General features: G+C 44.2%; 2 protein-coding genes across 4 annotated transcripts in view; one reads left to right on the top strand and one right to left on the bottom strand.

Moving 5' to 3' along the window:
- DIS3L (DIS3 like exosome 3'-5' exoribonuclease) overlaps nucleotides 1–8,069 on the top strand; it is a gene marked incomplete at its 5' end in the record, with an annotated part of 42,825 nt that extends 34,756 nt beyond the window's left edge. Inside the window, 3 exons of the mRNA XM_081337570.1 lie at nucleotides 889–1,034; nucleotides 2,933–3,107; nucleotides 3,781–8,069. Of these exons, the coding sequence (XP_081193696.1) occupies nucleotides 889–1,034; nucleotides 2,933–3,107; nucleotides 3,781–4,092 (633 nt within the window). The 3' untranslated portion in view covers nucleotides 4,093–8,069. The remainder of the gene's footprint in view (nucleotides 1–888; nucleotides 1,035–2,932; nucleotides 3,108–3,780) is intronic.
- Nucleotides 5,323–22,631, bottom strand: TIPIN (TIMELESS interacting protein). 3 transcript variants are annotated; one of them, XR_014027717.1, is made up of 9 exons: nucleotides 22,599–22,631; nucleotides 21,080–21,221; nucleotides 19,563–19,656; nucleotides 16,768–16,843; nucleotides 15,446–15,568; nucleotides 15,286–15,349; nucleotides 11,094–11,297; nucleotides 8,695–9,606; nucleotides 5,323–5,764 (listed from the first exon to the last, which is right to left on the bottom strand). XR_014027717.1 is itself a non-coding variant. In XM_081337581.1 (8 exons), exons 2-8 carry the CDS (start codon nucleotides 21,204–21,206, stop codon nucleotides 9,464–9,466), a joined length of 831 nt encoding a protein of 276 aa, XP_081193707.1. In that variant the 5' UTR covers nucleotides 21,207–21,221; nucleotides 22,599–22,631; the 3' UTR covers nucleotides 8,307–9,463. The 3 variants fall into 3 exon arrangements, 2 of the variants coding, with proteins under 2 accessions (XP_081193707.1, XP_081193708.1); XM_081337581.1 differs by lacking the exon at nucleotides 5,323–5,764 and having other exon boundaries at nucleotides 8,307–9,606; XM_081337582.1 differs by lacking the exons at nucleotides 5,323–5,764; nucleotides 22,599–22,631 and adding an exon at nucleotides 22,201–22,362 and having other exon boundaries at nucleotides 8,307–9,606.
- Nucleotides 22,632–25,964: the final 3,333 nt, after the last annotated feature.

The raw sequence follows: 25,964 nt of genomic DNA, 5'->3' as shown, positions 1-25,964 counted from the left end.
AATGGAGCAGGCCAGCAGTTCGATACTGCTGCTGCCAAAGGAACAAGATCCAAAGACGTGTCAGAGCAGGGCTTTTCAACCAGTGGTACAGGTACCACCTGTAGTACATTGGCACCTGGCAGGTGGTACGCGGCCATCCTAGAAAAGTGGTAGCAGGGGAGGGGAATGAGCTGAACCGGTGGCAGCACTGCACAAGCCTGAGTGAGAGACGGCTGGAGCTGCAGGGCTGTCAGGGTTCAGCGGAAGCGCCAGGATCAGCGCCAGTATCCAGCTGGAGCTCGGTGCTGATCCCGGCGCTTCTGCTGAGCCCAGAAGAAGCGCCAATCAGCTGGAATGTTGCAGCATCTCCAGGGTCTTGTGATTTACATTCAGATGCTTGGCAACTGATTCATATTTATGACGGTCACAGTGTCCCAGGGTCATGTGAAGTGACCAAAACCTGCTGCAACCACCCAGCAGATGGAGGGGGGAATAAAACCAAACTCACCCCACCCCACCCCCGCTGCCAATCTCCAACAGAAATGCTCACAACAGTGAAAACCTCAGACAGGAGGAAGAGTGCCGCTGGGTGGGCGGGCAGGCAGGTGTCTTTCTCAGCTGTGGCTTAGGGGGCACTTTTTTCAGTGCCATTGTAACTTCAAACAGTCACTAAGCGAACTGTTATAAGTTGAGGACTACCTGTACTTTATCACTTTTTTCGTTTTGGGGAGGGGGTGTCAAGTTTTTGACACCTTGCTAGGCGACTGGTGGTACTCAGATGTTGCCATATCCTAAAAGGTTGAAAAGCCCTGCATTAGAGGTCCTGGATCTGACAGCATCTCAGAGTGGGATTCTAAAACGTTCGGAGAAGAAACTCTCTGGCTAACCGCAGTTGCTTTCTTTGAAAAGGCAGCCCAGCACGCTCAGAAGCAATCCACGGGGCTCTTCCAGTGCATGTACTTCAGCGACAAAAGCCCCGTGAGGGAGGAGCAGCGCTCGGCGGATGGCATGATCTATTCAATTCGAACCAACGGGGTGCTCGTCTTTGTGCCCAGGTGAGCCATCTCGAAGATGGGTGAGGAAAAGCTGTGGACGGGACAAGGCCCTGGGAAGCGAGGGCAGACTTTCAAGAAGGAAATTGTCCTGAATTCATTGCAGTGAAAAAGGGGTAGAAACATTTTGTCAAGGGGACGTCAAAAGATGAGACGCAGCTAAACTTAGAAACTTGGGGAAAGGCTCCGTGGAGATCTCACGATTAGCTAGCAAATTTTTGCACACAGTGACTGGTAAGAGTGTCTGTGCCAAACGTAGCAAAAGACGCCGTGGTTTAGACCTCAGTCCACGTTGGCGGCACGCGAGGATGACCTTGGAAGAACTGCAGCCCTAGACAATATCAAGCAAAAGGCATCTCGGCCCACAGAAGGAAAAGAGGGGTGGGAAGTGTCTTAGAAGGGAACCCTCCAGTTCTCTGGAAAGTCAAAGTAGGGGAAGGGAAAAGGGCTTTCAGACTTCAAGATTCTTTTATGCTAAGCTTACAATATAGTTTAGCTTTAGTACTCGTGTCTGTGGAGATTCTCAGTCATCCAGGTCATGGCTGTCCCTGTTGTGATTCAGCGTCAGCCTGTGGTTTCGGCAGCTGAGTCGGACAATTCTGAAGAGGAGGAGGAGGAGGAGGGGTTTGGAGAGCCTTTGGTGTCAGAAGAAGGTTCTGATGCACCGCAGAACTCTCAGCCAGGCCCCTCCCGTCTTGTTCCTCACCCAGCTGTGTGAGCTTGAAAGATTGGAAGAAGACGATCCACAGCTGGCTCTGTTCAGGGACACTGGGAGCAGAAGGCAATCTAGCAGAACTGAGCAAAGGAAAGCAATGAGGCAACTCGGGAGAAAGCAATGAGAAGCCATGCCTTGAGACTGCTGTTTAAAAGGGGATTGTGTGGGAGGTGCTGGTTGCTGAAGGCAACCGCTTGAAGAGCTTCTGATAAAGTCTTGGTCTGTATTTGTTTAACTTTTGTTTGAACTTTTTCGTTTAGCTTTTGTAAATAAATTTGGTTGGATTAAAAGGTAAAGGTTCCCCTGCACATGCGGGCTAGTCGTTTCCGACTCTAGGGGGCGGTGCTCATCTCCGTTTCAAAGCCGAAGAGCCAGTGCTTGTCCGAGGACGTCTCCATGGTCATGTGGCCGGCATGACTAGACGCCAAAGGCGCATGGAGCGCTGTTACCTTCCCACCGTAGTGGTCCCTATTTTTCTACTTGCATTTTTACATGCTTTCAAACTGCTAGGTTGGCAGAAGCTGGGACGAGTAACAGGCGCTCACTCTGTTACGCGGCACTCGGGATTCGACCCGCCAAACAGCTGACCTTCTGATCGACAAGCTCAGCATCCTAACCCACTGAACCACCTATTGAATATAAAAAGGGTTTGTCCCTGACATTCCAACAGGGCCGGTCGTAGGCTGGCACAGAACAGTCCCAGAGGTGCTTTTTCCAAAAGGCAACTGGGCTTCCTTGGTTTTTTCCTTGAAAATGTTTCACGTCTCATCCAAGAACTGAAAACTGAAGAAGCTTCTTGGGTGAGAAGCGAAACGTTTTCCAGGAAAAAACCCAGTCCAGTTGCCTTTTGGAAAAAAGCACCTTTAATACTCATGGCTTATACTTCTTGTCTGGACCTTCCCAAAGGGCTGACGTGTGTCTCTAGAGTAGGTTCTCCGCGGCCGCTCCTTTGTGCATGCTCTGGGTCTCTGATACGGGGTGTGTTTTCATCCCCCAGGTAAGGTATCTGGCATGCGATCTTCAGGATGCCAATCCAGAGTGCTCTTTTCTTCAGCAGCCAATCTAGGCTTCTGTTCCTTTTAACGTCTGGCCTGTGACTTCCGTTTGATGCATCAGCATCCTGGCTATTAAAAATAAAGGTTGAAAGGATCCTGCTTGAGTGTCAACCAAGCCCTTTCTCTTCCAGGTACGGTATTAAAGGGGCTGCCTATCTGAGGAACAAGGAAGGGTTGGTCATCTCCTGTCCAACAGGTGGGGACTGTGAATGGCAACCTGGTTCTCTGCAGCGCTTCCCCACCAAAATTACTGCCAGTCCCACAGCTGGAGAGCCTGTGACTCTGAACCTCTTTGATCATGTGACCGTAAGTGATAAATCTTTACTACCCCAACCCCAGTCTGCGGCCCACCAGGAACCATGCCATACAAGCAACCGAAGCGCCATTCACACATGCATGCATGGGATCCAGGCAGCGTGTGAAACCACACCCCTTGCCAGTCTGTGGAAAAAGCCTCCCTCCACAGAACCGGTCCCTGGGGTCCAAAAAGGTTTGGGGCTGCTGCTTTACGACACGCCCCGTCAGTTTATTTAGATGAGCGAGACTATCAGCTGCCACCTTATGCTTGCTTCGCTACTATTCAGGAATAGACTGCCATGAACTCTGGGGAGGAGGGAAATGTAATGGGGAAAGCTTGGGGGAAATCGGAAGTAAGTTCTGTATCTCCTCGAGATGCTGCTTCAAGGTCACCTGGTATACCAGCTGCATACCAAACTGTGCCTGGACTGTCCATTATGAAAACATCTTGCCTGAACCTCATTGGTAGCCCACGGGTGGTTGATGGGAGGCAGCTAAGGGAGGGGGCGGAGTTGAACGTAGGGATTTTGGCACACGATTCTGTTCTGGCTTTCCATTATTGCAGTATGCTTGACTTCTAAATAAACTATACCTTTCTCAGCAAAATGGAGCCAAGGATGTTTAGGAGTTTACGCTGTGGCAGGTCCATCAAAGAGATTTACTCCAAGTTGTTTTTACCCAGGTGAAAATCTCTGTACAGACATCTCGCTGCCATGCAGATAGGATCCAACTTCAGATCACAAGCTGCAAACCATACAAGACCTCAGAAATGGAACCGTCTGAGAGGTCCCAGATGTCTAACACAGATTTAATAAGGGAAGTCACAAAGACTGCGGAAGAAACTCAACTTGCACAGGATTTGGCCAAAGCAAACCAGGCAAAGGAAGGATTTGATGAAGAGTATCGGCAGACCCAGTGTAGGAGCTTGTATCATTTGCTAGAAGAAATCAAGGATTTGTCTCTCTTGGATGTATCTGTAGACCGTGGAGCGTGAGACCTCATTTCACACAGCTTCCGTCCCAACCTCTTTTGTCAGCTTCCTTTTTTAAAAAAGTTGTAAATTTATTATTACAGTGTTGTTTATCTTTAAAAAATTGAGATTCTATTTTAAGATTGCATTCTTAAATCCATTTATAGCAACTATTGGTAATGGAAGATAGGGTTTCTCTTTTATAAATTAAATACAGAGAAGTGTCTTAGCTCTTAAGTACCTCAGGGAGTAAATCATGATGTGGCAGCTTAATTCTTTAAAATAGTCCTGCTTGGTAATTTTGACTGTGTAGAAACTTACATTAAGCTAGCTGCTTTAAATTATTTTAATGGGTAGTGTAGTGTTCCTCAACTTTAAAGATCATGTACAGCAAGGGTGTCAAACTGCCAGCCCACGGGCCGGCCACGTCATCTGGAAGCTGTGCCCACCCCATTGCCGGCAATGGCGAAAAGGCTCCGATACATTGCGTGATGTCACATGACGTCACGAGTTTGACGTGTCTGATGTACAGTATTCCAACTCCCAGAATTCCCTAGCCAGCATGCTGGAATTCTGGGAATTGGAGTCTACACAAGTTGCTGAGGTTTATTTATTTAATTGGATTTATATACCGCCCTTTCCCGAAGGACTCAGGGCGGTTTACAGGGTATTTAAAACAAGAAATACAAAAGTTAAAAACAATTAAAAATAATTACAACAGTCCCTGAAAAAGTTAAAAAAACCCAATTAAAATTAAAATTAAAATTCTCAGCCTGGGCCAGAGAGCTCGAAGAGCCAGGTCTTCAGGTCCCGGCGGAATGAACGGAGGTCGGGGGCAGTCCTAAGCTCCACGGGCAGCTGGTTCCAGAGGGCAGGCGCCCCCACTGAGAAGGCCCTCCCCCTGGGTGTTACCCGCCGGCAATCTTTTACCGCCGGCACCCTGAGAAGACCCTCCCTGTGGGAGCGCACAGGACAAAGGGAACTTGATGCTGGCAGCAGGTGTTCCCTCAGATATCCCGGACCCAAGCCATTTAGGGCTTTATAGGTCATCACCAGCACCTTGAATCTCACCCGGAGGGCAACCGGAAGCCAATGCAGCTCGCGGAGTAGAGGTGTTACATGGGAGTATCGGGAAACCCCCATCACAACTCACGCGGCCGCATTCTGCAGCAGTTGAAGCCTCCGAGTGGTCCTCAAGGGCAGCCCCATGTAGAGAGCGTTGCAGTAGTCTAAACAGGAGGTCACGAGCGCATGAGTGACTGTGCGTAGGGCATCTCGGTCCAGGTAGGGTCGCAACTGGCGCACCAGGTGAACCTGGGCAAAAGCCCCCCTGGTCATGGCTCCTATATGGTCTTCAAAATTGAGCCAGGAGTCAAGGAGGACACCCAAGTTGCGAGCCAAGTTGAGGTTGAGAAACACTGAGCTACTGTTTAGTTATTTAATCATTTTTAGTTGTTCTGACATGCAGATACTTGGATATACAGTATTTCAATGACAGAAAATAGTCAGATGTAGCTTTAAGAACAAATTTAGTTCAGTCTTTTTAAGTTTGTTTATAAGCAGAGTTACCTAGTGTTTTGAAGAGTTTTTGAAGTCTACAGGAAGCAAAGCCAAGAAATTTTTGATGCTCAGATATGTTACTTTCTTATCCTGAAAGTTGGGTTTGCAAAGTCTCTTTGTAGGAATCCTAATTTCTCTATAGAAGCACAAAAATAACTAGATTTCCACAATATAATTGCAAACGGTTAGGCCAATGTTCTGGATTTGCAATGGACCATGTTTAACCACATAGGTTGTATATTCTCTAAACACACTAAAATACTGGTGGCTGGTTTGTACCTAGCTGCTATTTATGTGCCCTTTATTGAAGACCTATCATTCAGACGCCAGACTTCCCACGTACAACAAGCACTCAGCTGGGTTCACACCAGCTTGGCATTAATACGTAAAGCAAGCTTTCATTTGTCAGCAAACTTCCATGAATTGCCAGGCTTAAGATTTAATTCATATGAATTTCTGGAAGCAACAAAAAATATCTTCTCCTTCCCCAACTACGATTAAATCTGGCAAACATCACTTTCAGTGGAAGGGCAAAAGATTTCACAACCTTGTCTGAACTTTGCATGTAGCAGCCAAGGGGGGGGGAAAGGAGGGAGGTAGAAAGTTTGACTGACAGTGTCTGTCAAACTTGGTTGGTTGCAGATGTGGGTGTCCACATTGTACAGTTGCTTGAAGTGGTTTCGAAAAATAAAAATGGTTATTCTTTGGTCTGTTTGTGTACGATGGATGGTCACACTGTCAAATCCGTCTAGACTTGGAAGCAAAATACAGGTGGGATTGTTGCTTATCTGTATTGGAGACTTCTCGGGAATCTGGGGTTTGTAACTGATACACTAGGAAGAAAAACACCCTGAAATCCTAGAGAGAGGTATTGATGAGCACCTTTTGAGCTGCCACCAAGAAAAAAGCATAGATGTGTTCACACACTCATTAGGACTTGAGTCTGACCCAAAGGTGTATTTTCTTTCCCCACATAAATCCAGTCTCCAGGTATACGTTAGGGCCACTTTGGGGCAGACGTTAAGGTACCAGGCTAGAACCCAGGAGACACTGAGTTTTTATTTATTTATTGATTTATTTGGATTTGTATACCGCCCTTTCCCGAAGGACTCAGGGCGGTTTACAGGGAGTGCAGAATTATTAGGCAAATGAGTATTTTGACCATGCATGTTGTCTTACTCCAAGCTGTATAGGCTCGAAAGCCTACTACCAATTAAGCATATTAGGTGATGTGCATCTCTGTAATGAGAAGGGGTGTGGTCTAATGACATCAACACCCTGTATCAGGTGTGCATAATTATTAGGCAACTTCCTTTCCTTTGGCAAAATGGGTCAAAAGAAGGACTTGACAGGCTCAGAAAAGTCAAAAATAGTGAGATATCTTGCAGAGGGATGCAGCACTCTTAAAATTGCAAAGCTTCTGAAGCGTGATCATCGAACAATCAAGCGTTTCATTCAAAATAGTCAACAGGGTCGCAAGAAGCGTGTGGAGAAACCAAGGCGCAAAATAACTGCCCATGAACTGAGAAAAGTCAAGCGTGCAGCTGCCAAGATGCCACTTGCCACCAGTTTGGCCATATTTCAGAGCTGCAACATCACTGGAGTGCCCAAAAGCACAAGGTGTGCAATACTCAGAGACATGGCCAAGGTAAGAAAGGCTGAAAGACGACCACCACTGAACAAGACACACAAGCTGAAACGTCAAGACTGGGCCAAGAAATATCTCAAGACTGATTTTTCTAAGGTTTTATGGACTGATGAAATGAGAGTGAGTCTTGATGGGCCAGATGGATGGGCCCGTGGCTGGATTGGTAAAGGGCAGAGAGCTCCAGTCCGACTCAGACGCCAGCAAGGTGGAGGTGGAGTACTGGTTTGGGCTGGTATCATCAAAGATGAGCTTGTGGGGCCTTTTCGGGTTGAGGATGGAGTCAAGCTCAACTCCCAGTCCTACTGCCAGTTTCTGGAAGACACCTTCTTCAAGCAGTGGTACAGGAAGAAGTCTGCATCCTTCAAGAAAAACATGATTTTCATGCAGGACAATGCTCCATCACACGCGTCCAAGTACTCCACAGCGTGGCTGGCAAGAAAGGGTATAAAAGCAGGAAATCTAATGACATGGCCTCCTTGTTCACCTGATCTGAACCCCATTGAGAACCTGTGGTCCATCATCAAATGTGAGATTTACAAGGAGGGAAAACAGTACACCTCTCTGAACAGTGTCTGGGAGGCTGTGGTTGCTGCTGCACGCAATGTTGATGGTGAACAGATCAAAACACTGACAGAATCCATGGATGGCAGGCGTTTGAGTGTCCTTGCAAAGAAAGGTGGCTATATTGGTCACTGATTTGTTTTTGTTATGTTTTTGAATGTCAGAAATGTATATTTGTGAATGTTGAGATGTTATATTGGTTTCACTGGTAAAAATAAATAATTGAAATGGGTATATATTTGTTTTTTGTTAAGTTGCCTAATAATTATGCACAGTAATAGTCACCTGCACACACAGATATCCCCCTAAAATAGCTATAACTAAAAACAAACTAAAAACTACTTCCAAAAATATTCAGCTTTGATATTAATGAGTTTTTTGGGTTCATTGAGAACATGGTTGTTGTTCAATAATAAAATTAATCCTCACAAATACAACTTGCCTAATAATTCTGCACTCCCTGTACAGGGAATTAAAACAAGAAATACAAAAATTAAAAAGATTATAATAGTCCCTGAGAGAATAAAAACCTCAATTAAAATTAAAATTAAAATTCTCAGCCTGGGCCAGAGAGCTCGAAGAGCCAGGTCTTCAGGTCCCGGCGGAATGAACGGAGGTCGGGGGCAGTCCTGAGCTCCACGGGCAGCTGGTTCCAGAGGGCAGGCGCACCCACTGAGAAGGCCCTCGCCCTGGGCGTTACCTGCCGGCAATCTTACCGGCGGCACCCTGAGAAGACCCTCCCTGTGGGAGCGCACTGGACGAAGGGAACTTGATGCTGGCAGCAGGTGTTCCCTCAGATATCCCGGACCCAAGCCATTCAGGGCTTTATAGGTCATTACCAGCACCTTGAATCTCACCTGGAGGGCAACCGGAAGCCAATGCAGCTTGCGGAGTAGAGGTGTTACATGGGAGTATCGGTTTTAGTCCTGCTTTGGGCACAAGGCTAGCTGGGTAATCTTGAGCCAGTCACTTTCTCTCAGGCCTAAGAAGGAAGCAACGGCAAACCACTTCTGGAAAACCTCACCAAGAAAACCGCAGGGATTTGTCCAAGCATTTTCTGAGAATTGGACATGATTGAAGAGGAAGAAGGGAAAAAGGCCTAGTTGTGACCTTCATGAAATTGGGATATCAAGATTTTCCAAATCATCTCTTGCTTTTAGTAAGCAAAAATTTTAGTTCACTATTTCTGCATATCTTTCAGTCTATGCCTTTAAACCCAGCGGTCTGGATAGCCATTTTCTTCATCCAGAAGGCAATCATAGCACTTAACCCGCAATTGCAGGATTACTGGATTTTTTTTTCAGGTTGAAGCCTACATATTAGTTCTGGTTTCCAAGATTTATTACTTTCATTACTGGTATAAAATATAGGCAATTACAAATACTTCACAATGGGAAAGTTATAAAAGATTTAAATTGTAGAAATATAGCATCATTTGACTTTTATGTGTAGTTTTCATTAACATTTGCTCTAGAAATGTTGCTTTCAGGCTTAAAATGTTCTTCCACTGAAATGGAAACGGTTCTTAAAACATTGGCAGAACAGAAAACACTGCAAATTACAACAGCTGCCAAATTAACCAGCCTCAACATCTAAAGTTGCAGTAAAAACTAAACTATGCTATACCTATTCCACACAACTAAAAACACATTGATCTATACTACTCTGCATGTTCTCGGTGGCTTGAAAAGGGACACCAGTTTTGTCTCTGCAGATATCATCCTTTTCCTGAGTTGTAATGGTGCCGTATTCTTCATTTGTAGGCAACTCTAAAGGAAACAAAAAGTTGGCTTTAAAAATCACTATTTGTGCATTAACTCTTTTCCTCTAACATAATTACCATGGCACAGTTTTCTAGCTGGTCAATTGCTCCATGAGTTTTATGAAGTGAAAAAAAAATCTCTTTAGTTGAAAATGGGAAATAATTATCACTAAGGGATCAAATACTTGCAGAAAATACTTGACTTTTAAAAAAATCCAAATGTACATTCTGATAAGCACATTCTGATTATTACAGAATTCCATGGAAGACTACACCCAAGTCCAATAATGACCCATTAGGCTCTGCCAGAGTTCTCAAATCAGATCTTACACTATTTTTAAATAGCACAGAACATAAGAAATGTGAGCTGTTTCTTTCTGTTCCCAGCATCATTCCAAATGCTTACAGCAAAGGCGCACAATTGTTCCAGTGGTTAGAAGTCGCAGGGGCCAGGAAGGACTCAGAGAAAGAAGTTTGGGGCCAAAACTACACTGGATTAAAGCCCAAGTAAAAAAATCAATATGAGCCATTTGGTGTAGCGGTGAAGGCATTGGATTAGAAACCAGGATAGCTGGTCCCCGCTTAGGCACAAAGCCAGTTGCGTGACCTTAGGCAGACATGTCAAACTCACGACGTTGTGCAATGTATCAGCTTTTCCCCCATTGCCGGCAATAGGGGTGGGCACGGTTTTGTTGTGACGCGTCCAGCCCGTGGGCCAGCAGTTTGACACCCCTGCCTTTGGCCAGTCACTCTCCCTCAGCTTAGGAAGGAGGCAACGGCAAACCATTTCTGAAAAGCCTTGCCAAGAAAACTGCAGGGGCTTGTCCATGCAGTCTCTGAAAACAGGACACAATTTAACATTAAAAAATAATTATTGGAGCCATGCAGCCAACAGTTGGGATGGCTGTATCAGGTGGACGCTGATCTACGGCACAGACATATTTTCCAGGGGCTGAGAAACACACTTGTAAACTATGTCCGATTTTCTCAGGGGAAAAAAGGGATGCTGCCTTAATAAACTGCAGCAAGGTTGGCTCAGGAATTCTGGGAGTTGGAAGTCCACAGGCTGTCAAGGGGCCACAGTTGCCCACCCCTGATTTAAACACTCATGAATCCTAAGTCTCCCAACAATGTGGATTAAGCAGCCTGTAATTTTTGCCTACTGTTGTTACTCTCAAATGTCACTTGTGAACAGAGATCAGGAGCCCTTTTCCAAAAATCAAATCAAGAAGCATCAACTTTCAACCACAGGCTGAACCAGTGAGTTCTAGCAACACAAAGAGGAAAATTCCCTCCAGCCATTTGCTGCATCAAAGTTCTACTTCCAGCATTATTTAAAACGAGACTCTTCGGCCTTCAGAAAAGCAACTTTTGAGGGACGGAAAGAGGAACCTCTCTAGGTTTAAACGATTTAAAATTGTGACTTTGAGCAGGAATCTGAGAATTCTAGTATCGCAAAATGCCTTGGTGTTTCAGTTCATACATAGACCTCACCATCGTTCGGAGATTGACTGAGCTGTTTTTTTGCTTGTCTTCTTTCAAAGGCTCTTTGTCTGTTCCTTTCGATTCTCTGCTGTTGCTCCTCGGTCAGGGCAGGACTTAAAGATGGAGAATCAGACTCGTTTTGTGTATTCTGCGTTTCGGGAAGGAAAACTGATTCCTCAGCGGCTGGGCTTAGTCTACGGTTGTCATCTTCACCTGTTTTAGAGGGAAGAGTATCACTATTAATCAGTTATCAGCAAGGTCAGTGTTGCTCAACCTCAGCAGCTTTATGGCTGGCTGGGGAATTCTGGGAGTTGAAGTCCACACAGCTTAAAGTTGCAGAGGTTGAGAATCGCTGATCTAGGCGACCTCTACAGCTAGAGTAGAATTAGAATTAGAATTAGAATTAGAATTAGAATTAGAATTAGAATAGAATAGAATAGAATAGAATAGAATAGAATAGAATAGAATAGAATGAAAAATATGGAATGAAATAGAAATAGGAATAGAATAGAATAAAAAATATGGAATGAAATAGAAATAGGAATAGAATAGAATAGAATATAAAATATGGAATGAAATAGAAATAGAACAGAATAGAATAAAAAATATGGAATAAAATAGAAATAGGAGAATGGAATGGAATGGAATGGAATGGAATGGAATGGAATGGAATGGAATGGAATGGAATGGAATGGAATAGAATAGAATAGAATAGAATAGAATAGAATAGAATAGAATAGAATAGAATAGAATAAAAAATATGGAATGAAATAGAAATAGGAATAGAATAGAATAAAAAATATGGAATGAAATAGAAATAGGAATAAAATAGAATGGAATGGAATGGAACAGAAAATATGGAATGAAATAGAAATAGGAATAGGGGAATGGAATGGAATGGAATGGAATGGAATGGAATGGAATGGAATAGGAATAGGAATAGAATAGGAATAGAACAGAACAGAATAGAATAAAAGGAACAGGAACAGGATAGGATAGGATAGGAATAGGAATAGGAATAGGAATAGGAATAGGAATAGAATAGGATCTGGAAGGTACCTTGGAGGTCTTCTAGTCCAGCCCCCTGCTCAAGCAGGAGGACCTAAACTGGATTGCTTCCAAAAAAAAAGCACTCCAGGGATTACTTCACCCTTCGTGTCACATCTTATCGCTAGAAATGCCCAAATCAATATGCTCTCTTTTCAGGAAATGTTTATTTTTATTATTATTTGATCTTCATGGCTGTCCATCTCATCTAAGCAACTTTGGGTGGTTGCACAATAGAGAAACCTAGTTGTAAAACCTGTTGTGGCCAGTGATATTTATACAACTTTTTGGAATTTATACAGAAGCAAGCGACATATCCCTTTTCTTTCCTTGCAATCCAGTCCTTTCAACAATGAGTGTGTGGAGCCATCGCACAGAAATCTGACAACTAGACAGACACTGTCGGCAGGAACCATTTCATTACTGTCTGTGGCTACCTGGGGGATGTATTGTATTGCTTACAAATACAACCAATACTTATTGCAGCCACATGTTGGGTCTGAAATGTATTTTCTTTCTAGCTAGGCCAACTTCCCAAGTTGAATGGTACTGAATGAAAGGAATAAAATAACTCCTTTTTTAAACAGTCTGAGATAATTTTCCCTGGCATTCATTTGTTTGGAAATTAGAAACTGAATTTCTTCCCAATTCCCCAGCCTCAAAGTGGAAGGTAGTTCTGAGCTTCTTCACGAAATTTCAAAGAAGTTTAATCAAATTCATCACTCAGACCTGGGCATTTTACGACCCTGGCCCCTCTTTGTCTGTCCAACCCACGATGGTGGCAGAGAGATGGCAGTGGCCCTCTACAACAGAATTAGTTTCTTATGCGGCCCCTTGGGAAAATTAGTCGCCCAGCCCTGACCTAGTACCTTTAATGACTGAGTGGGTCAAGGGGCTGTAACTGAAAAATGAGTCAGACCAAAGTCTAACTTTGCAGCATCTGCAAGGTTGAAATCACCTATCTGGTCCCTTAGATTCCCCCAGAAGTGTAATAAGTAAAAGGTAAAGGTTCCCCCGCACATGCGTGCTAGTCGTTTCCGACTCTAGGGGCCGGTGCTCATCTCCGTTTCAAAGCCAAAGAGCCAGCGCTTGTCTGAGGACGTCTCCGTGGTCACGTGGCCGGCATGACTAGACGCCAAAGGCACACGGAACGCTGTTACCTTCCCACCGTAGTGGTCCCTATTTTTCTACTTGCATTTTTACATGCTTTCGAACTGCTAGGTTGGCAGAAGCTGGGACGAGTAACAGGTGCTCACTCTGCTACGTGGCACTCGGGATTCGACCCGCCAAACTGCCGACCTTCTGATCGACAAGCTCAGCGTCCTAACCCACTGAGCCACCGCGTCCCTAGAAGTGTAATAAGGGACCCTAATTTTGGGCCCTGTACCTCTGCGGAGATTCCAGAGGCCACGAAAAATGCTAGTAGGCCACATGCATCCTGAGGCCAACCTTGGGAGAAGCCCAGAGGTGCAGAAGGCCAGAAAGACTCACTTCCATTAAAAAGTCCAAATGTGCAACCAAATTCGAGAGTATGGCATTCAAGATAAGGAGCCCCATCTGAAGCACAATATGTATGCAATCAAGCATCCTGATACAAAATGAAATCCCACAAATGCAAGCAATTCTAGAACTGAATTATCCAGGTCGTCCTCGACTTCACAACAGTTCATTGAGTCACCATTCAAAGTTACAACGGCACTGGGGAAAAGTGACTTATGACCATTTTTCACACTATTTCAGCGTTCCTGCAGTCACATGATCAAAATTCAGATGCTTGGCAACCGACTTATATTTATGACGGTTCCAGTGTCCCGGATCTACTTTTGTGACCTTCTTATAAACAAAGACAATGGGGAAGCCAGATTCACTTAATAACCGTGCGACTAATCTAACAACTGCAGTGATTCACTTAGCAACAAGTGAATCAAACAGTAAGGCAAGAAAGGTCGTCAAATGGGACAAAATTTACTTAGCAAATGTCTTGTTTAGCAACAGAAATTTTGGACTCCTGTGGTCATAAGTCAAGGACTACCTGTACTCCTTGTGAAGAAAGAACTAGATCATTCTTACCAAACTAGGACAGCTGGGATTCTTGGGAAAAGCGATTCCAACTTATCCAGAAAGTATCTGGTTGGGGCAGGCTATACTGGAACTGAGATTATTCTGCTCTTACTCAACAAAACATTTATTAACAAACACGCACGGGCATTTATTTTCTAGGCTTACTCAACAGAAACTACAGGTAGTCCTCAATTTACAACCGTTTGCTTGTTCAAAGTTACAACGGTGCTGACCAATCCTCGTGCTTACAACTGTTGCAGCCTCTCCAACAGTCACATGATCAAAATCTGACCCTTGGAAAGTGGCCTGTATTTAGAGCAACGCAGTGTCTCAGAGTCACATGATCGTCATTTGTGACCATCCCAAGCAAAATCAATGGGAGAATCTTGGATTCGCATTATGGCCATGCCATCCACAGGGATTCGCTTAACAACCATGGCAAAAAAAAGCCATTCATAAAACCAGGCACCTCTCCTTTAACACCTGTCTTGCTCAGCAACAGAAATCTGTGATTATACGTCGAGGAGTACCTATGCTAAGTGCTTAACAGTTATGAGTTACTTAGTATAAATTCGCCTTAATTTTAACTTGAGGTCTAATAACTTCTAAAGGGACGCGGTGGTTCAGTGGGTTAGGACGCTAAGCTTGTCGATCAGAAGATCAGCAGTTTGGCGGGTCGAATCCCGAGTGCCACGTAGCAGAGTGAGCGCCTGTTACTCGTCCCAGTTTCTGCCAACCTAGCAGTTCGAAAGCACGTAAAAATGCAAGTAGAAAAATAGGGACCACTACGGTGGGAAGGTAACAGCGTTCCGTGCGCCTTTGGCGTCTAGTCATGCCGGCCACATGACCACGGAGATGTTCTCAGACAAGCGCTGGCTCTTTGGCCTTGAAACGGAGATGAGCACCGGCCCCTAGAGTCGGAAACGACTAGCACGCATGTGTGGGAGAACCTTAACCTTTACCTTAATAACTTCTAATAAACTAATAAACTAAAAATCCTAGACCATTAGGATATTATGTCTCAGTTGTATTTACATTTGATCCATATTAAAACAAAAAGAATCTAGTGCAAATATTTTAACGCCATACATGCCTTTATTACTTCCGAAGTCTTCATTCAAAAGAGGTAGATCAAGCCGAATTTTCTTTAGGCATGCCTAGAGATGCAAAGGTAAAACTGATTTATCACAGGTGAAGAAGCGTAGGCTTTCCCTTGAGTTTGATCACCCCAAACTAATCCAATTGACACTCACCTGAACAGGTTTTTTATTTCCTAAGCTCTCTATTTTGTCCACCACATTTTCAAACTGAAGTTGAGGGAAGAGACGGTGAGCCCAATGTTCCATGTGCCTTATAAGCGTCTTCAGGTCAGCTTCCTAAATAAAGGATAATATATTTGACCAACACAGCCACAGGAGACTGGAGGGGCCCCTCCCCTTTTAATGCCCCAAAAGGCTCTTCCCCCAAGCATTAGGCTCGGATGGTTGGGAGGCTGCTAGTCTGATCTGGCAGACTTGTGGGGTTTTTCCCCTTATCAGAAATTTGGGATGCTAGTTACACCTTGGCTTTCCATCTGAATTGGGCTGGTTCTTTACATCTGATTATTTCTGCAATGCGCAGTTGAAGTATCCGAAGCAAAATACAGCATGTCAAAACCTCTTGGCCCTCTCCCTGTTAGCACCACGCCCGTTTCTTTGACCATTTCATAGCCTCAAAGACAGAAATTACTTTTTCTTGTAAGGCTAAATGCCACAAGAGCATTCAGAAAAGAACTTTTTAGAAATGAACATTCTGAACCCCGTATCTTCATATTAGAATGCACTTCTCCTTTTTTTTTCTTTTTTTCTTTTTTTGGTTTCTGTTTTTAAGATGTTGTGTTCAGAGATTGTTGTATCCTGAGACTGCATACAGGTAGTCCTCAACTTACAGTTCATTTACTGACCAGTTGAAGTTACACCACCACTGAAAGAACTGACTTATGACTAGTGTTCACACTGAAGACCACGGCAGCATCCCTGTGGTCACGTGATCAAAATTCAGAGGCTTGGCAACTGACTCACATTTATGACGGTTGCAGTAACTCAGGGTTGTGTGATCCCCTTCTGACAAGCAAAGTCAATGGGGAAGCCAGATTCACTTAACAACCGTGCTACTAACGTAACAACTGCAGGGATTCACTTAACAACTCTGGCAAGAAAGGTCGTAAAATGGGGCAAAGCTCAACAAATGTCTCACTTAGCAACAGAAATCTGGGGCTCAATTGTCGTCATAAGTCAAGGACTATCTGTATTATGTCTGTCATTTCATTATTATCCAGAATATCTTTGTCTGAATAATTATTTTGCCTGCAGAGATGGAGCCTCAACAGTTGCAGAACTATAACATTAAACAAAACTTACTTAAAATAATAAATTCTATTTCAGCATAACAACTTTAAATAAAGCTAACCCACACTGGCATGGACGCTGTGAAAAGACAAATTTCATATTTGAACATTACAACTTTGACAATATTTTAGACTAGATATGGATGCAACAACTACAAAAATCCAAAATTTCTCTCAGCCATTTCTTACCTCATGACCTTTACCTTTGAATTTTACGTTGTCGAACAAATTGCACAAAGCTGGAAGTCCTCGCTCTGAAATTAATCTGCAAACATCAGAAGTGTCTCCTGTTACTTGGAAAAATCTTAAATAGGTGCTCCATCATCCAAGAGAGAGAAAGCCAACACTTTATGAGTCTGAGCCGGAAGGAATTTTGAGTAATTTCAGCTGGGGAATTCTGTCCAGAATGCTTTGAAACGTTTTCATTTTGGAGAGTTTACTTTTCAAGCCGTTTAACCCTCTTCCCACAAGACCACTCTGGAGGTCCAGCAGGGTTCATAAAGAAACAGTCCATTTTGGAACACAGCATTCCCAAACCAACACATTTTATATAAGAAAGGAAAGCAGCCTTGACTTTTTTTTTAACAAATTAAAGGTAAGCCTCGACTTATGACCACAATGGAGCCCAACATTTCTGTTGCTAAGCGATAGTTTTTTAAAGTGAGTTTCGCCCCTTTTCATGACCTTTCTGGCCACAGCTGTTAAATGAATCACTGCAGTTAATGGTAGAGTAGGAAGCAGCATTGGATCACAGGGAGAGAAGTAACCAAACTAAGGAGGAAGGTACTAGGAGAGAAGAAGGGGGAAGGGAGGAAAACGAAGCAGAAAGTTAGATTAGAAAGACAGAAAGGATAAAGGAAAAGAAGAAATTGGGGCCAGGACGAAAAGGCCAGCAAGCCGGAGCGCAGCAAAGGAATGGCTGCACGTGGAGTCTGAGGCAGCCAGCAGCAGAGAAGGAGGGGGCCAGCTCAAGAACACAGCTAAGCAGCTCGATGCTTTGGGGGGGACCGAGAGCAGTGAACCGGAAGTGGAACGCCCCCCCCCAATCTGACAGAGCAGCCGTGCAGGATCATAAAGGGGACACTGGAGGGCTTCTAGGCCAGTGGAGGCCTACCGGAAAGGCCCAGTGGTCCAGCAACCCAACCCGGCACAACGAAGCGGAGGCCGGCATAGCAAACTGGGCCACGCGACACAACGGCAGCTCGAATGGTGGAGAGGAGGTGGCTGACAGCAGCGTGAAGCAGAGGACCGGTGAGGCGGCTGGGGGTGGCGCAGATGTGGCAGCAGTGGACTGGGAGGCCCACAGGTGGAGGTGAGGCAGCAGCGGCTATCAAACACCAAATTCATGGTACATTGTGGTATGCAATACATGTTCCATGTATGCACTGATGCCCAAAGAATACCCAAACTATATGTGCATCAGATGCAAATTATGTGAACTACTACAGGAAAAGGTTAGGAACTTAGAAGTAACTCTAGCCAAACTCCAACCTACGAAAAAAAGCTCCACCCAAACCGAACCAAATAATGAACAAATAACTCCGAGGACTTGACCCTACCAATAAACCCTTGGAGGAGGACAAATGCAGGTATGTCACACACAGAAGGAAAGACAATACCCAAAGAAAGAAACAGAATACAACAAACAAATCCTTTCTGCCCAATCCTACCCAACCAGAAAACTGGGCAATCGATTTATCCCCTTAGACGGAAACACGCAGACCCACAACCCCACCCTCAACCCCACATACAGACACCTAGCAAAAAAACAACTTCAAATATTCCTAAAAAAGCCACATCAACAAACACACCAGAGATAAACAGAAAAGCACGCCAGACTGCAGCCTCCCAAAAAGAAAAGAGTGTGTTGGTAATAGATCCGTCGCGATCTAAAGACATTCTTATTTGAACAAGCCGGCCTGGCCTGATGGGGGATGGGGGGGTGTTTTATTGTTATTTTAATATTTGTATTTACTGTTTTTAGTTGGGCATATATTTAATCCCTTTTAACTTTTGTATCTCTGTATTTTTTATGCTTGCCCTGTTCACCGCCCTGAGTCCTTCGGGAGAAGGGCGGTATATAAATAAAATTATTATTATTATTATTATTATTATCCTCAAAGGTCAGAATCATCCATCTGCAGACCAGACATACAATCCAGGGAGGTATGTTGTTTCCCTGGGGCAAAAATAAAAAATGTGGCTGAGAACCTAACCAAAATAATTAGGCCCACAGATTACTACCCCTTGTTCCTCCTCCACATTGGGACGAACGACACAACAAACAACCTGAGTACAATCCTGAATAGTGAATACAAGTAGGCAATAAAGTTAAGAAGCTAGGAGCACAAGTAGTGTTCTCATCAGCACTCCCAATGAACGGCCAACACCCATTGAGGGGAAAAAAGAATTCTAGAAATAAACCAATGGCTAAAGGGTTGGTGTCGCCAAGAAAACCTTGGTTTCCTGGATCATGGACTGCATTTCCTACGGGAAGGACTGTTGGCAAGGGATGGGCTGCACCTTAACGAAAACAGGGAAAAATGTACTCAGAAAAAGACTGGCCCAACTCATCAGGAGGGCTTTAAACTAAAACTGAGGGGGGACCAATTTCTAGAACCTCTAGAATCCAAAAACAATCACAGATCCCAAGAAAACAAATCAATGAGGTAGGCAGAGACGAGCAAAAGAAAAACTCAAACAATTAAGAGATACAGGATCAAACAGCCAAATGTCATGGAATGAGGACTGGTGTCTCTAATGGAAATTACAGAGAGCTGAGAGGCTTCCAATACTCAGTGACAAAGAGGTTTCTCATAATCTTGGAAGGGCACCAAATGGGTCAACAGGAAAAAAAAAGATCCAATCATCTCTGTTCCAGAAGTTTGACATCATGAAAACCATTTTCAAAACAGCAGAACAGCTTGTGTAAAAAAAAATTACAGGATACGCACACATACAGAGAGTAAAACATGACTACGTACCTTTGAGCATCTAATTTAGGTATTGTTCTTTTAACAGCTCTTCTTGCGGTCACAGAAGAATCCTTGCTTTGTGGCAATTGATCTCCCTCTGGATCTGGTGAATAAAATACTGTAGAATTTAATTCTAAAAGTAGGAATGCAAATTGTACCTGCTGGATTTTTGTCATGAATCATTCATATTAGGAAATACATCTAGCTAAGACGTATGTGCAGGCAAGAAGAGAATGCCAAAGCTAACATGCCAGTCGATATTTTAAAAAAAAACAAGACAGTGTTAACAGGCAGGGTCAACCTAGTGCAGGTGGGCAGAGATGGTGTTGAAGTTATGGCTTGGCTAGGCTCAAAATGTGCAAGGTTGGTTCCTATAGCCACAACAGAAGAGAGATCATTATTGCCAACAAGAATATGTCCTATGAAGTCCCTATAAGAAAAGGCTTGAAGGCTGAAGGTAAAAGGCTTGAAGCTAAATGAAGAAAAATGCCTTTGCAACATGATGGGAAAAAACCGTAAGACCTTGGACCCCTCAAAAACAAATAATTCTGGATGAAGTACAATCAGACTGCTAAATGAAAGCAAAACAAAGGCACGGTTTATGTCAGGCCTGGCCCAGTCTGACCCCTTAGAGAAGTAAACCTCTCGATTCCATTTTAAGCAAAAAAGGCAATTTTACTAAGAAACGCTGATTGCCGAAGAATCGAGCGGAATCTAAAATTCCTGCCCAATAGAGCTAAAACCCGATTGCCCTGAGCCCTCCCCACCGTCTGTGCATAGCCAATCCAGCATCACCAAGATATTATGAGAAATTCTGAGGTGTTTGGGCTGGTGAAATTCCACTCTCAGAGCAAACAGCCTTGAAGATGCCAGCGCTCCAGCATGAACCGGATTCCAAACTGCCTCTGCTCTTCCTCAACTGTCGATTCCCCCCCTTCCTGATTCCAATAATTAAAGCATACAGCTTGATTGCCCATTTGTTCCTCCTCTCTCTCTCCCAATGATAACAGAATCCTGGCAAGGTGCCAAACCAGAGCTGGCGGTTCTGAACAGTTTAAATGTTTTGGACACATAATAATCAAAGGGTCATTGAGAAAGCCTTTGGGGGGAAAAAACGAAGGCAAAAAAAGAAAACCAATAGAGGACACAGTGACAGACACCTTGCTAAGCACTGGTGGTACTTGAATTATTGTCGTGTCCTAAAAGTGGTAGAGTCTGTGAAACGTCCTGCTCTAGATGACACTTTTAAATTATTTTTAACTATACCTGGGACATTTTTAGCCAGGTAGAAAATATATACACTAGTTCAGGAGCTTTTGCCACGACTCTGCCACGTGTAGCATGATGACTATATATGTATGCGTGCGTATAATTATATAGAAAATGAAATCCTCTTAAAATAACTTTTGTTACCAGCATTGACCATTTATAATATGTATGTATATTTTGGAGAAACTCCCAAGGAATACTGTAAGGCTTATTCACAAATAAATGCATAATATTTCAGTTGTCAAGAGAATAATTACCTCCATTGAGTAAGGCATCTTCAGCTGATCCCGGAGAGCCTGGCGGTGGGAGAGGCTGAAAGGTCTCATCCTGGGTGTGTTCATATTCAGGAAGATCAAAGAAATTGTTTCCAACAGGATCTATCATGTTGCCTCAAGAATGCTTAAAACAGGAAGATATCGATAAAAGGAGGAAGAGGAAATATAAAGAGAATAAATTCTGAAGCATTTGCAGAGCTATATGACATCTCAACATTCAGCGATATATAGAGCATTACACAGTAATCTTGCCTGCAAATCAAATTCTGCACAAATAACACTTTTATTTGGAAGTGTTACAAGAGAAACTAAGACTGCCTTCACAAATTGCACTAAAGCCGAGTTTGTTTAACCCAATTTACTGGTTAATAAATTCATAACATTATGAAATAATAACTGGTTGATTTCATAAAAACTATTAAGCACAAACCACTGCTTATTTATCACTATGAAAGGATTTACTATTACCATCCAACGGTATGGAATTTATTGTCTTTTTCACTTAACATGTTATGAAAATACAGCCTAAGACAAAGTCTATACATCTGACTTCATACATAATTTATTGAAAAAAACCATTAACTACTAAGAAGTCCCATAGTAATTACAAGCCTGTAACATACAAAGCCACAGTTCGTTGCCCAGGATTTATACAGGCAGAACTACATGAATTATATGAAGACGTAATTTATTCAAGTAATATAACTGTCCATCTGATATATGTGACAGGCAATTCACAGAATAAAAAACATAGTGAGCTATGGGTTTACCTGCCGTAACACCTGTGTTCAGCCCACACATTTAGTTCCAACTGCAACAAGCCAAAGAACGGCTTAGCTGCGTGAAACCAGGCTAAATAGCACAGGCTAATATCTAATAAATTCATATTACAAACAAAGAAAGTCTATTCTTCTAAATCAAGGTTGCACGTACACCCCGAACCCTTCATCCCATCTAGATGGCAGCACCTAACCAAAGGAGGGAATCTTCTGCTACACACACCCAGCACCAATTAGGGTGTCAGCAACAGCATTTCACGGGCAAAGGCTTAAAAAATGATCTGGCAACTACAACCCAACCAGGTGGTTTCCTGGTGGCCTTACCGGAACAGTTTCTCTGTCCTTTCCCAAAGGGGGGGACGTAGAATCACAGAGCCATAGGTTTGGAAGAGACCTTGGAGGCCTTCTAGTCCAACCCCCAGCTAAAGCAGGAGACCCTATACAATTTGAGACAAGTGGCTGTCCAGTCTCTCCTTAAAGGCCTCCAGTGATGGAGCAACTACAGCTTCTGAAGGCAAGCCGTCCATTGTTCTCACTGCCAGATTGGAAAATGGGAGGCAGGAGAGCTGGTCGCCCTGGAGTTGGGTCTCCGGGTGGCCTCCCATCCAAGGATTAGCCGAGTCAGCTCTTCCGCGGCCAAACTGTCCCGCTGCACAACCCTCTCTGCCCGGCCAGGGCCCCGATTGCCCCCCGGGGTCTCGGTTGACCGCCACCCTTCCTACCTAGCGAGTCGCCGCCTCTGCCGCCTCTTTCGCCGGCTGCACCAGATGCAGTTGAGCCCGCCTTCCGAGCAGAGCTTCCGCTTCCGGAGCTAAGCAAAAGGCGGGCGCGGGGGCTCGCAGGCGGGCGTCTCGCATCTTCTCGCGAGAGGAAGCGCGCTCCATAAATCTAAAATGTAGAGGGGAGATTCTCGGTCCTCCGGGTCGCGGTTGTCCCAAAGGCGCTTTTTCCGCGAGGCAACCGGACTTTCCCGCGTTTCTTGGAAGACGTTTCGCTTCTCGCCGCAGGAGCTTCCTCAGAAACAGTGACTGGCCCAAGGTCACTCGGATGGCTTCGTGCTCAAGGCGGGACTAGAACTCATAATCTCCTGGACGCTTTAGAAGGTATGTCAGCAGTGGCCATCCTCCTGCAACGTGCAGCCTCTCCCTGTAAGCAATCTGGCTCGCCCAGGGTCAGGTTAGCCCAGGGGTCTTCAAACGTGGCCCTTTTATGACTTGTGGACTTCAACTCCCAGAATTCCTCAGTCAGCATAAGCTGGCTGAGGAATTCTGGGAGTTGAAGTCCACAAGTCATAAAAGGGCCTAGTTTGAAGACCCCTTTCTTAAACCTAACAAACAAAATGGAGGCTTGGTGAGGAATTCTGGGAGTTGAAGTCCACAAGTCATAAAAGGGCCTAGTTTGAAGACCCCTGTCTTAAATCTAACAAACAAAATGGAGGCTTGGTGAGGAATTCTGGGAGTTGAAGTCCACAAGTCATAAAAGGGCCTAGTTTGAAGACCCCTGTCTTAAATCTAACAAACAAAATGGAGGCTTGGTGAGGAATTCTGGGAGTTGAAGTCCACAAGTCATAAAAGGGCCTAGTTTGAAGACCCCTGTCTTAAATCTAACAAACAAAATGGAGGCTGGCTGAGGAATTCTGGGAGTTGAAGTCCACAAATCATAAAAGGGCCTAGTTTGAAGTCCCTTGGGTTACCCATTGCGGCAGGCTCATGCCCCATATGTGGTGGAGCTGGTGGACGGAGATGGGCCTCCCGCGACAGCCAACCTGACCCCGGGCAAGCTGGATTGCTTCAGCTGTGAGGAGCCTGGCCTAAGGTTTCCATCGCCCAGGCTTCCTGAAGCTGATGAGAACTGCGGCCCGCCACACCTGAAAAATTCAGCTGAGCCACAAAGTTGAACACGCCTGCCAAGCAGTGGTGCAGCCCAAGCGAGGAAGCGGTGTGCCCTTTGACGGAACGAGTGTCTGTATTTCCACGGCTCATGCGTAGAATTCACACCGTGCCTTCCCATTGGCGATCAAGGAAGCTAATCGTGGTGAATGCAAATCATTTTTTTGAAAGATGAAGGGGCAGATTACGACAGGGGTCTGCAAACTTGGCCCTTTTATGACTTGTGGACTTCAACTCCCAGAATTCCTCCTTATTTCAAGGTTGCTTCTCTCTTTGATTAGTTTCTATCCATTTTTTTCTTGTCTTGCCTTCTGATGCTTTGGAGAATAGCTTGACTCCCTCTTCTTTGTGGCAGCCCTTTGAATATTGGAACATTGCTATCATGTCACCACTGATGACATACCTTCTAAATTAGCCAATGTATTTCTCATAACATCCCATAATAATATGATACAGAGGAGAAAAGTGGGCCTAAACTACCTAGTGACGGCCAAGTCAAAGTAAGCTTTAAAAGGTGACTTGCAGCATAATAAACCTTCTCTACATTTTTTCTCCTACTAAAGCACTGCATGGTTAAATCTGATGCCACACAACAATCTTGCCTGATCTCTACTGAAGGCTTGCAGTTTCCTTTGCAGAATGTTGCTCCCTTGCTTTCTAAAATACTGTTAGACATGTTGCATTAAGAAAGTTAATTATTTAATTGCCTAATTTTGTTCTTCCCTGATCTATTGGCAGCAGAATTTACAACTCCAAAAAGACTGGAGAAAAAACTCTTCCTTGGGTCAAGATCAAAGATACATTCAGAAAAAAAATCACTTTGAGAGTTGGTATATTAGGAATCTATGGCTATAGCCTTCTATAGCCATGTTGTTGTTAGTTGCGAAGTCGTGTCCAACCCATTGCGAGCCCATGGACGTTCCTCCAGGCCTTCCTGTCCTCTACCATCTTCTGGAGTCCATTTAAGCTCACGCCTACTGCTTCAGTGACTCCATCCAGCCATCTCATTCTCTGTCGTCCCCCTCTTCTCTTGCCCTCAACCTTTCCCAGCATGAGGCTCTTCTCCAGTTGAGTCCTTTGTTTTCATTAGGTGGCCAAAGTATTTGAGTTTCAACTTCAGGATCTGGCCTTCTAAAGAGCAGTCAGGGTTGATCTCCTCTAGGACTGACCGGTTTGATCGCCTTGCAGTCCAAGGGACTCGCAGGAGTCTTCTCCAGCACCATAGTTCAAAGGCTTCAATTCTTTGGCGCTCAGCCTTTCTTATGGTCCAACTTTCACAGCCATACATTGCAACTGGGAAGACCATAGCCTTGACTATACACACTTTTGTTAGCAGGGTGATATCTCTGCATTTTAGTGTGCTGTCTAGATATGCCATGGCTTTCCTCCCCAGGAGCAAGGGTCTTTTAATTTCTTGGCTGCAGTTCCCCTCTGCGGTGATCTTGGAGCCCAGGAAAATAAAATCTGTCACTACCTCCATTTCTTCCCCATCTATTTGCCAGGAATTGAGAGGGCCGGATTGCCATGATCTTGGTTTTCTTAATGTTAAGTTTCAACCCAAGTTTTGCACTCTCCTTCTTCACTCGCAACAAGAGGCTCTTTAGTTCTTCTTCACTTTCTGCCATTAGAGTGGAATCATCTGCATATCTTAGGTTGTTGATATTTCTCCGGCAATCTTAATTCCAACTTTTGATTCATCTAGCCCTGCCTTTCTCATGATGTGCTCTGCATATAAGTTAAATAGGCAGGGCAGTGGTATACAGCCTTGCCGGACTCCTTTCCCAATTTTGAACCAATCAGTGCTTCTGTGTGCAGTTCTCACTGTTGCTTCTTGGCCCACATATAGGTTTCCAAGAGACAAATAAGATGGTCTGGTACTCCCATCTCTTAAGAACTTGCCACAGTTTGTTATGATCCACACAATCAAAGGCTTTAGCATAGTCAATGAAGCAGAAGTAGATGTTTTTCTGGAACTCTCTAGCTTTCTCCATGATCCAGTGTATGTTGGCAGTTTGATCTAGTTCCTCTGCCTCTTCAAAATCCTACCTGTACTTCTGGTAGTTCTCGATCCACATACTGCTGGAGTCTAGCTTGTAGGATTTTAAGCATAACTTTACTAGCATGTGAAATGAGTGAAACGGTGCGATAGTTTGAACATTCTTTGGCACCACCTTTCTTTTGGAATTGGAGTTGCAGCCT

The sequence above is a fragment of the Vipera berus genome (assembly GCF_964194415.1).
Source record: "Vipera berus genome assembly, chromosome: 12".
NCBI lineage: Eukaryota > Metazoa > Chordata > Lepidosauria > Squamata > Viperidae > Vipera > Vipera berus.
This window is presented reverse-complemented; position numbering and strand designations above follow the sequence as displayed.

Bases quoted from the DNA above. Each gene is read 5' to 3' on its own strand.
- TIPIN (XM_081337581.1), bottom strand. From the start codon at position 21,206: ATGATAGATCCTGTTGGAAACAATTTCTTTGATCTTCCTGAATATGAA. The intron at 19,657-21,079 runs GTAATTATTCTC...TTTATTCACCAG, and splicing joins AGATGCCTTACTCAATGGAG to ATCCAGAGGGAGATCAATTG. The intron at 15,350-15,445 runs GTGAGTGTCAAT...TTGCATCTCTAG, and splicing joins GAAATAAAAAACCTGTTCAG to GCATGCCTAAAGAAAATTCG.